This window comes from Stegodyphus dumicola, chromosome 1, assembly GCF_044657685.1.
Source record: "Stegodyphus dumicola isolate Sdum_Otavi_A_Nest chromosome 1, ASM4465768v1".
Taxonomy (NCBI): Eukaryota; Metazoa; Arthropoda; class Arachnida; order Araneae; family Eresidae; genus Stegodyphus; species Stegodyphus dumicola.
In genome coordinates, this window is record NC_140768.1 from 77,904,404 (window position 1) to 77,915,417 (window position 11,014).

General features: G+C 29.1%; 1 protein-coding gene across 6 annotated transcripts; it reads left to right on the forward strand.

The window, feature by feature from the left end:
• Positions 1–10,201, forward strand: LOC118182142 (molybdopterin synthase catalytic subunit-like). 6 transcript variants are annotated; one of them, XM_035351449.2, is made up of 4 exons: positions 102–118; positions 2,180–2,273; positions 3,436–3,886; positions 7,313–10,201. In XM_035351449.2, exons 2-4 carry the CDS (start codon positions 2,249–2,251, stop codon positions 7,332–7,334), a joined length of 498 nt encoding a protein of 165 aa, XP_035207340.1. In that variant the 5' UTR covers positions 102–118; positions 2,180–2,248; the 3' UTR covers positions 7,335–10,201. The 6 variants fall into 6 exon arrangements, with proteins under 6 accessions (XP_035207341.1, XP_035207343.1, XP_035207340.1 ...); XM_035351450.2 differs by lacking the exon at positions 2,180–2,273 and having other exon boundaries at positions 1–118; XM_035351452.2 differs by lacking the exon at positions 2,180–2,273 and having other exon boundaries at positions 72–143.
• The last annotated feature ends 813 nt before the right edge of the window (positions 10,202–11,014 follow it).

An 11,014-nucleotide genomic window follows, 5' to 3' on the forward strand; every position in this document is an offset into this window, starting at 1 on the left:
CCAGCATTAAATTAAACGACGTAATTTATCTAAAAATTATTGGCATCATATTTAAATCATAATATTAACAACATGATGTAATATGTCCGCGTGTTGCAAGGCATTTGGCGGTTTTTAGGTATTATTTCCTTTTAAATTCTCAAGTATGTTTTCATGGCTGTTGGATACTGTTTCTAAATTCGAACAGTTCAGTGTTAAATGATCGTATTACACCAAATTGTGTTTTTCTCAAGTATATCAGTTTTAGAATAGGCTTGATTTTATTATTAGAATAGGCTTGATTTTATTATTATTTTAAAACATAAGAAATGAAATTTGTGTGTTAATACGCGTCAATACTTGGCTAAAGTAAAGAGTATTTCTCTGCAAGATAACGAAATTAGTACTTCGCACCCGTTTATATTTATAGATGCAGTAACAAAGTATTCTGAATTTGAAAACTTCTAAATTAATGAACTGCTCAGTTCTCAAATACTTGATGGGCTGTGCTAGAAGCAGGCTTCCTGAAACATTGTTTTCCGTAGTAAATTCAAGAAAAATGTGAGACTTGTTTTCCCATTCAATATCGAGTTTCCCCGAGTCTCCAAATGCAGGTACAGGTTGAAACAAGGCCGTCAACTGTGCATCTAAGTAGGAATATTGTTTATCGCCGAGCCTTACTAACAGCTAAGTTTGGCCTTGGATGAAATTTGGAAAGAGAACAGCTCAGAGTGCGGTTCGAAGATCTTCCACCCCCTCTTCGAAACACCAATGTCTCGATAGGATTTCAGTTCCCCATGTATTTTGTGTGTCCGTTTGCCACACAGACAATATCTCCTTACGTATATCCATGCCTTTTCAGAGATGGAATTATGAGCCCTTCTGTACAGCAGTCAGTGTTGCTAATCACTGTACTGTCTGTGCAGCATTTCCAAAAGTAGGTCTAGTGTACTTAATGTTCACTTCAGTACGAAAGCTATTTGCATACAGTCGCACATTTTTTGTAGTGGCTACATATCCTGGCCTATGTTATCAAACATATTTCTTAGGTAGATTTTTTTTTTTTACTCTGTGATTTTTGTAAATAAAAATTATGTTGTCTCTGAACGTAAATTCGCTGTTTGAATGGTGTTTAAGTGGGATATTAAGGTTTTGTATCTCTTGACAGTTAGCTATTATTTTTGAAGTAGGCTTGAGCATAAGCTTGAATCATTTTTATGAGCAAAATTTCCTCAAGACCTCTATTTTTACCCTTTCACATTTAAAGAAAAGAAGCTAGATTTAAGAAATAATGAGAGAAAAGTACTGTAACAAGTATTTTTCAAATGTCAGGAGTACTATCCGAGCAAGATTTAGTTAACTATGAATATTTTGAAATTAAAAATCACAGATTATTTCATTAAGATTATTCTAGTTTACAGATATACTGAATGTAAGAGAGATAGTAAATGTACAAATTCCAATCACAATCACTTAAAATTAAGCATGAAAAATCTTTAACCCTGTCAACTGAGTTTTGCATAAGACATCCACTGAAGACTTCATTTTTTATAATTAAGTAAAAATTAGATTCAATAAATTTAAGCTTTTGATCTAAAATCTGTTAATTTTATTTGAAAAATCATGGAAGCTAAAATTTAAACACTTTTTAAATATCGTTTTTGGTCACTGAAGTTTTATGTCATAATCAGCATTAAAAATAGTATATTATATCTCTTAGATTTAATTTGTGCCATCCTGATTAACAGAGTTGATTGCTATATTGTGGGTTCTAGATTTAAATTCTGGAAAAGTAGTGATTGTTTGTAATTTGTATCCCCTTCATGCAAGTGTAATATTGGTCACCCTCTGATATGCACTATAAACCATTTCTCTCTTGCTAAAGAGGCAGTTAAATGCCTGAGGGGCTTGGGCTATTCTCGATAAATGCACACTTAACAAGTGTCCACCTCCTGTATTAAAAAAAAAAAATAATGACAACTACTTTTTAATACAAAAGCTTGTATTTTGACAAAGTAACAGAATTTTTATATTATTAAAATTATTTTGTGGCTAACTTGAAAGTTTTCTTCACCACAAATATAAGTTTGTTTCTTTATCTTTGAACTTTTCATTGATAATTCAATACCTTTTAATTAACGAACTCAGCCAAACTGGTTAATAATCACCTTCTCAATTTTTATCTTTTAAATAATTTCAGAATTGGAGCAAAAAGTAAATACTACGAATTAACGTGGCATATGAATTGTCTTCATTTGTTATCCAACTGATGCACCTGAAACTGTGCAGCAACTGTAGGTATTCAAGCATGTTTTTAATAAGAAATTAAAAGTTAATAGATTCATTGAATGCTTATATGCAGATTGATTGTATACAAGATGGTTCTATAGCATATAGAAGGAAACATTTTTAAACTTATATAAAGATTCATAGAACTTAAAAAGTTAGAAAAATCACTGAATTCTCTAGTGTTAATAAATGAAACTTCACATATTTAGTATGCAGAATTATAGCAATTATAACTATGTAACATTGGAGATAAATAAAAGCTAGCCAAATGTATAATTTTATATGCATTTTATTACTTTAGCAATAATAATGAAAACCAATTTGGACAATATTTTTATTTTAACAGCCAGTGGATACCATTCAGTCTTCAAAACAGCCTTTTGCTTTCCTTCTAGATATTTTCTCCAAACGATTTCCTCAAGATAACATGGACAATTCAATTGTTTATAAAAGACAACTTCATGGGATGTGCATTTCTACAGTTTACCACTAGGCAAAACACCATATTTTGGAAAACACACACACTAATCACAACCAGAAATCACAAACATAACTCACAATTTCCAAAATTGCTCACATTTAGTGGGTTGCCAGATAAAATAAATTTTCATAAAATTCTGAGTTGCCTACTTTCCACTTTGCCTTGTTATTCTTGTCACAATTTAGACGGATAATGTGATAATTACAAAATTTATTAGGATTTTATAATTGGGTATTTTAATACATGAAATTGCAATATGAGAGAAAGGAGTTTAATTTTCATACTAGATAAATTAATGATGCTCTTTAAATAATAAATAAATTACAAAAGTAATTATATATACTATATCTTTCTCAACTATCTCTAATAATAGTAGCTAGAAATGTGTGCATGTATATATGCAAGAATGAATATATCTGTGTGTATACATATACACATACATACATTGATACATTTCTGAATTCGGTCTCGATAACAGAGTAGTACTACTTTTTCCCTTTCTATATAGTAATAAAATATTGTAGGTAATTAGTTTGTCTTTCATTGTAATCAAAACCACACTCTCATCAAATATTTACTTACATAGTTAATGTGATTATTATTATATAATTTTTACTTATTGGAGATATTTAAAGTATGTTTTTTTGAGAAATAAAAAATTTTAGAAATTTGCTTTTAATTTTTAGATTACATAGAAATGGATTTGATAAAGATCACGGCAGATGAAATCAATATATCCGATGCCTTAACAGTTTTATCCAATCCTGCATGTGGTGGTACTGCTTGTTTTATTGGAACTACAAGAGATACATTTAATGGTAAGAAAGTATTGAAACTTCATTATGAAGCCTATGAAAGTATGGCCATTAAAAATCTACATAAAATTTGTGAAGAGATGAAATTTAAATGGCCTATTGTAAATGTAGTTCTCATTCATCGAATTGGTTCAGTGCCTATATCAGAAGCTAGTGTTATGGTTGCTGCTAATTCAGTGCATAGGAAAGAAGCTCTAGAAGCTGTAACTTATGGAATTGATGCTATAAAATCTGATGTTCCAATATGGAAGAGAGAAGAATATGATGATGGAACATCTAACTGGAAAGAAAACTGTGAATTTTATAGAAATTTTGAACCTAGGTAAAAATTATAGAATTATTTTTTGAATTGTGTTACATGAGATGTTAGTTATCTTCATGATAAACACAGTGTCTTTGTCCCAGTTTAAGAAGGTTAGTTTTCTTGTTGTAAATTTAAATTCCAGAATCTTTATGTGCAAATGAACTGTAAATGCAGTTTTTGAAAATGGTGGGTTTATACTGCAGAAGACCAAAAATTTGTACAATCTCATAACAGTGAAGTATCAGTTATAAACAGATATAAACAGTGAAAAATCACAGTTAATTAGGTGGCAAAATCATAAAGCTTTTGAATTAAAAACTGTTATTTCCAAATCGACCTTGATTAATTTACACACAGGTACAACGCAAAGCGACATTCACTTCTTTTTGAAACAAAGACTGATAGTGAAAAATTTTGTACATCTAGTACTCAGGCTAAAGCTAAAGAACTGTTTATTTATGTAAAAGAAATAATGAAAAGGGAACAAATGTTTCAAGAGCATGACATTGTGAGTTGTTGAAAAAATTTTAAAAATCACTATCAACTGTCTGATGATAAAACTATTGACAATATTTTTTAATCCAGTGCAAGAAAATTCTGATCATGCTGAGGACTTAAACCAGAGGTCTCAAATTGGCAGCTACATAAGGCCTCGAAAGCTATTTTATGTGGCCCATGAATACATTTCTCTAAGTTAATTAACATTATTATGACATTAATTGTTATGGCATGAATTTAAAGAAAAGTTTAAGATTTTAATGATTCTGAGTCTAATTCTGCATCATTTTCACTGCCATTAGAAATGAGCGTGAGTAATCCCGGAAAATCTACAAGTGAAGTTGATTGATTTACACTGTGATATAAATCTTATTGAAAGCTATGATATAGATTTGATTAACTTTTTTTTTCACTTGTTAAGAAAGATAAATACCATTAGTTACAAATTCTTGCAATAAGGATAAAACTGCTTTGTTTGGAAATACATTTGTATATGAACAGATTTGTCCAGCAGTTAAAAATTAACAAATTAAAAAAAAAAAAAAAAAAAAAAGAGGTGCTGTAGCTGAAAGTTGTAATACGAAATAAAGAAGTTTATAAGTATTTATATGCAAATATATATTTTTTGTCTGTATATAGCAAAGAAAATTTTAATAAATAAAAGGTAATAGATTGTTGCTATTTGTTCTCAATCTTTCTCCTGCTTGAAAAGTTTTCATAATTTGTTTGCTTTTAGTTTAAGTAAATTACTTAGTAGTTAACTCAACATGTTAGAATTATTAAGTAAATTTTTGCTTGAAAATTTAATATTTAGCTATTAATATATTTGAATTACAAGTGTAACCAACAGAAATTTCATAGAGTCTGTAGATTTCAGACAGAAAATAAACATAATTTGAAATATAAATATATTTTTTTTTCTTTTGCATCATTATTATCACTGTTTATGTATGTTTTGATAAATAGTAAATAAAATTTAAAATTTAGTTTACAAAATTTGTTAAAAAAACCCCTTTCATTATGGAGGGGGGAAATCTCTCTCCCCCCCAGTTGTTTTCAGATCGTGCCTTCGGTCTGCATACAATTTGAGTTTGAGACTACTGCTTCGAAGAATACTTAAAAGATACTGTTTGGTTTTTGGAGAAAAATATAAAAAATTTTTAGAACAACTTAGCTGTTTAATTGATCATAAAGTAATTTTCATGTATAATTTGAATGGGGATTCAAAATAAAACATACTGAAATTTTAGAACTACTACACTGCTGGCCATCCAAACTGCAGTATCAGGAAGAATAAGAGGCATGCAAATCTTATTTGCTAGACAAGTAATATAAAATAAAAGACTGAATTGATTCAAATTTCAGCCCCATTTTAGATGCAGAACGTGGAGGGGGGGGGAAATCGCTATTTTGTATAGCTGTCATGGATGTGAGTGACTACTATGACATACTTCAACACTAAAAGAGGCTTTGGTTATGTGCTTAGACTGTGTCAGTCCGTGTCATTCTCACAGTGTGCAGGAAAAAAGTCACAAACTATGACTTGTACATTACTTGAAATTACATATACAACAGTTGATTTCAATACTGCTGCTTTCAACTGTGCTCAAATGAACTGTTATTACATGACGATCAATGTTTTACTCAGCCACAGCTCAAAGCTGCATGGAGTACAAGGAAGACTATATGTTGACTTGACAATGATCCACGGGGCATATCTCTATTTTTGCTATTGGACTGACTAGCAGCTCAGTTATTTGCAATCATCTGTAGGAGAGACCTGTTAGTCTGAAGTTATGGCTATCATAGGAAAAGTTTTTCTTTCTCAGCTTGGTGACATTTCTAAACATGTCTTATTTTTCCTATTGCAAAATATTGATGACTTATTTTCTGTTTCCATTCTTTTTCTTCTGCCATTTTTTTCTGTAACCATTTTCATGCATTGCTATATTTCATCTGGTGTAGCTGTGGGGTGCTTGTTTGCCAGCCATTCACCAGACAATTTTTATTGGTGATGTACGAGAGCAGGTGAGCCAAATCTGCAGTTTGACCTGCAAATTGGTGAGGAATGAAGAACTGTTCAGCATTGTGTACCATATGTCGCCATGCATCATTCTGTTCAAACTTGGCTACAAGCAAGCCTTGAAGGTAAGGAAAGGACAATAGACTTCAGAACTTTAAGGGTTTAGAAGTAGCTATTGAATGTGCTAGCAATGCATATTAGGTAAGAGTGGGAGTAAAATCCAGAGGCCGTAACTCCAGTATGGTGAGACATAATACAAGAGTCATGGCTGTACAGCTAGACATGGATATGACCATCATATTGCTGTATGCAGAATCAAGATTTATTTGAAATAATGATATTGTTTCAATTTAGCATTCAGTGCACTTTATCCTCATATGTTGATGATGCAGAGGCAGTGATAATTGTAACAATGGACACCTTGCAAAGATTCTTCTCCCATGCAGTCAATGTGAAATGGTCTAAGCTAATAAAGGTTGTTGGACAGTAAACCTAATTGTTGTATAAAAGTTCTCATGTTGCTATGTGATCTATTATTGACTCGTGCACAAGCTCTTTTTGCTTGTTCTGTGGTGTGACATGGCTTGTACAATCATTCCCATTAGTCCTTTCTGCACCCATCAAACCATACTGAAATTTTTCCACCTTAAGAGGGGAAAGTACACAGTTACTGTATTAGTGTTCTCCCATATTATAGTATTTGCAGATGGTATTACTAACATATGCAACAGTGCGATCTTGATTCATGTGCTTGTGCTGTCATGATCTATGCATAGTGCAAATTTCAAGTTTATGTTATGCTTCCTTCATAGTGTTGCATTTTAGATAGCCAATTGTGTATAATACAAATGTTTAAAAAATATAAAATTAATTTTTTATATATCTTTCTATATACTCTTAATTCCTATTTTCTTCTTTTTCAGTGCTTCTTATTTTGCTTTGTAAAAATGTCAAGCTGAAATGAATTGCTTTTATGTATTTTTTTAAAGTTGTTATTTATTTATTCCTTTTTAAAGTTTAAATTTAAGTATTTCTAATAAAATTAATAAATGCATCTTCTGGTCTCACACTGTCTGTATTTTTTATCTTGTGCTGCATTACTATTTTAAAGAACAAGAGATTATTGTATAAAATACCACTTTTGGAAAATGTATTATAAATAGTGAAATTAGTTTTTTTTTTTTTTTTTTTTTTTTTCAGATGTATTGTACTTTGATTTGTTAATTCTTATAAGAATTATCAAAACTTTTGAGAAGCAGCTATTTAAAATTTATAAAACTCTTGGTTTCTTGTAAATTCCAAATCTCTTAGCTTAATAAATAGAAGTAGTATTTTTACACAAAAATTCTATATGTTTTTTATAAAAATTCTATATGTAATTTTTTTTTGCATAAAATTAAAAAAATGGCAAATAATTACTGAGAAAATGCAATTGCACTAAAGCATTCATTTCCATCAGATAATTTTCCTATTTAAGTATTTCTATATCTCTGTAAAATTATAAGATCCCACTGATTATTATTTTGGTAGTAGTTATCTATTTTACTGGAGAAGTTAAAAGCAGCAAGTAGTTATCTATTTCCTTTACTAATCTTTTCATGCTTACTACTTCTCTACCATTTGGAATGAAATTCATGATTTTAGATAAGTCTTTATGCAAAGTATTTATCAGATAAATATTGAGTTAATAATTGCCAAAGTGCAAATACTTGACTGGTTAATTGTAATTTATGTATTAAAGAATTTCAGTTTAATTTAGTATCTGATTAAAAGCTGAGCTATATCAGTAGTTTCCCAACATTTTTTTTTTTTTTTTTTTTGTGCAATTCTCTGCAAATAAAAATTTAAATATGCATGCTTTAATGAAAATAACTTTTTTAAAATTTATCAGCACAAATTACTTAAATTTAGGCAAAAAAAGGCAACCTTAGTATGCCATGGATTTTTAAATCAAATTCTAATTTGAGGGTGATTAGATTCTCTCTTCTTAAAAAGCAAAACATTTTTTAAAATCATTTGCTTGTTTATATGATTTGAATATTTCAAAAGTTTAATAAATTGTATTTGATTGTTTAATGCATGTTGGACTATCAGTGATGTCATGAATAGACAAGTGTTGTCATGTTTATTTTCGTTGTTTAAGAAGGCAATTAATCATTCACTGAGACTATGCAAGTAAAATGTTTATGACAGTAAATTTCCAGTGGCAGCTGCAAGCTCTACACTCATCTGTTTAGTGGTTAAGTTTCTGCTGTGAGAAGAAACTGACTTTGAAAAAATATTAGTTTTTTCATGACTATGTTCCCCCTTCCTATCAAATGTTTTAGAATCTGTAAATTGTTTCCAGAAAGTAAATACTATTTTACACATTTGATTCATATTGCCACTTCTTAATTCTTTTCTGCTTCTTGTCATTTAATTACCTGATCTAAGCAACTTGCTGCTCTCCACCTAAAAATTTCTTCTAAATGATATTTTGATGCCATATTTTTTTTCTTGATTTGATAAGCATTGAAATCATAACATAAATTTCAAACATTTGTAGAAAAATATACTTTGTGCATAGCATTTACTGCACTTTTGAATGACATCATATCATTTACATTTCAGAAATAAATCGATCAAATTGGATTAGGGACAAAGTAATTCAGGTTGACTCATGCTTGAAATATCATTATTTTTATGCAGTGATAATTTTGGATACTAGTTAAAATATAGGTCAGTTTTTCTATTTTCTTTCCCTCCTCTTTTTCGTGCTTTTCTGTGTAGCAATTAAATCGTTTGTCAGTATACTGGTAAACTTGCATGCTTCTTTCAAAATTTCAATTGAAGTTCATAAATATATCGCTAAAATATTTTTCATCCCTCCTTTTTTCTATTATAAGGTTTAGGTTTATCTGTATGGTTTGTTCTAGTCATTTTGAGAATGCCCATATTCCCGTCAGTAAAATTTTTGATCATCTAGTGTGTTTACTGTTGATCAGCATTAGTGTGTTATGTCCAGCAGAGTAAAAACTGCTAACCTAGCAAAATTTTTTTGCACAATGTTGCAAAGTTCTTCCCACATAGCTGTCATTAATATATAAATGCTTTCGCTACTTTAAAATGCTCCAGTTCAAATTAGCTATGATATTAATAGCAGAGTATTTTCTTTTAAAATTACACAAAATTTGTAAAGTGCTATTTTTAAGTTTCACTATTTGCAGTAGGGAAAAAGCAATAATTTGATTCTAAGAAGTAACACAAAATGGGTAAAAGAATTCTTGATGACTGTTTTAAAGACAGATTGTTATTGACCAGTTCAAAATCTTATGTAGAATAAAAGGGAAATTGTGCTCAACACTTACTGTAAACACTTAATGATAAAAACTGAGTAACAGTATTTCTATGGCTGTTGCATTTGAGAAACTGCATTTTCATCAAGACGTCGTATATTTTATCTTTTGTGTAATTTTACAATTAAATGTTCTGTTGTTATTTTGAATTATTTCCATTCCATTAAATTAGTGTTTTATGAAAAAAGGAAGAATAATAAATTAAAATGATTCATATTACTGGAGTGATGTTATTCTTAATATAAAAATTATCAGTTCAGTTCAGAGCTAATCTTCTTAGATATGTATCATCACAGTATTTTCTGGATAAATTGTATCATTAAAGAATAAGCCAGCTAAGCATTGTTGAATTTTATGATTGCAATTAAAACAAATTATTGTTATTTCTATTCTTTATATATTTTTTCAGATATTTATGTATATATAATTGTAGATATTTAAAATATAGTTTGAATAATATGAGATATTTTTTACATACCTTTGTTCAATGTTTTTTATTTATAGCTTTCGTAGTTTATATATGTGTAATGTTAGTTTACTTAAATTCAAATGAGTAAAAAATTTAGGTAGCGAATTGCAGTGCAAAGAATTCATATCCTTCCAAAAAATATTATTTTTTGAATATTATTATTGTAATCAATATATATATATATTGAATAGAGTTATTTTTATTACAATTATTATCCATACCTAATTCATACATATCATTCATACTGCTTAACATTTTTCATGCACCATGGTAGTAAAACTCTAAATGATCTGCTTTATTTTCAAATTTATTCATTCTAATTACATATTTAAGTGCATTATTATTATTATTTTAGTCTAAATTTACTGAAATTTTTTAAATATCAATTTTGTTTTCAACTGTTGTTATTTTTATATATTTAAAAAAAAATTCATGAAGAGTTGGTTTAATTTTTTTTTACTGTTGTACAAATCCTTATTAATAATAATAGCAGAATTATGTTGTAATATAGTTAAATGCATAATGTGTTTACTTTAAAAAAAATCATTATTTAAGGCAGTATTTGAAAATAACTAAATTGCTAATAACCATTTATGGTAAATTCTTTCCAGTAAAAAATTTCAAAACATGTCAGTACTTGTTGCTGTAAGTTTTGATTAAATGCATTAGAAATTATATGAATGTTTTAAATTTTGCCGCCTTGTTGGCATGGTGGTAGTAGCAAAGTTAGTTGCCATAACTTTAGCCACAGATTCGAATGCTGGAAAAAGGCATAGATGCCTTTTAAGAGTATATTATCTTTGCAGCAAGTGGGCATATAA

What these genes read in the sequence shown, in the direction of transcription:
- LOC118182142 (XM_035351447.2), top strand. Translation starts at nt 683, where the DNA reads ATGAAATTTGGAAAGAGAACAGCTCAGAGTGCGGTTCGAAGATCTTCC. An exon ending in TTATCAAACATATTTCTTAG is followed by an intron (nt 1,029 to 3,435) that starts GTAGATTTTTTT and finishes TTTAATTTTTAG; the next exon opens with ATTACATAGAAATGGATTTG. An exon ending in TATAGAAATTTTGAACCTAG is followed by an intron (nt 3,887 to 7,312) that starts GTAAAAATTATA and finishes CTTCTTTTTCAG; the next exon opens with TGCTTCTTATTTTGCTTTGT.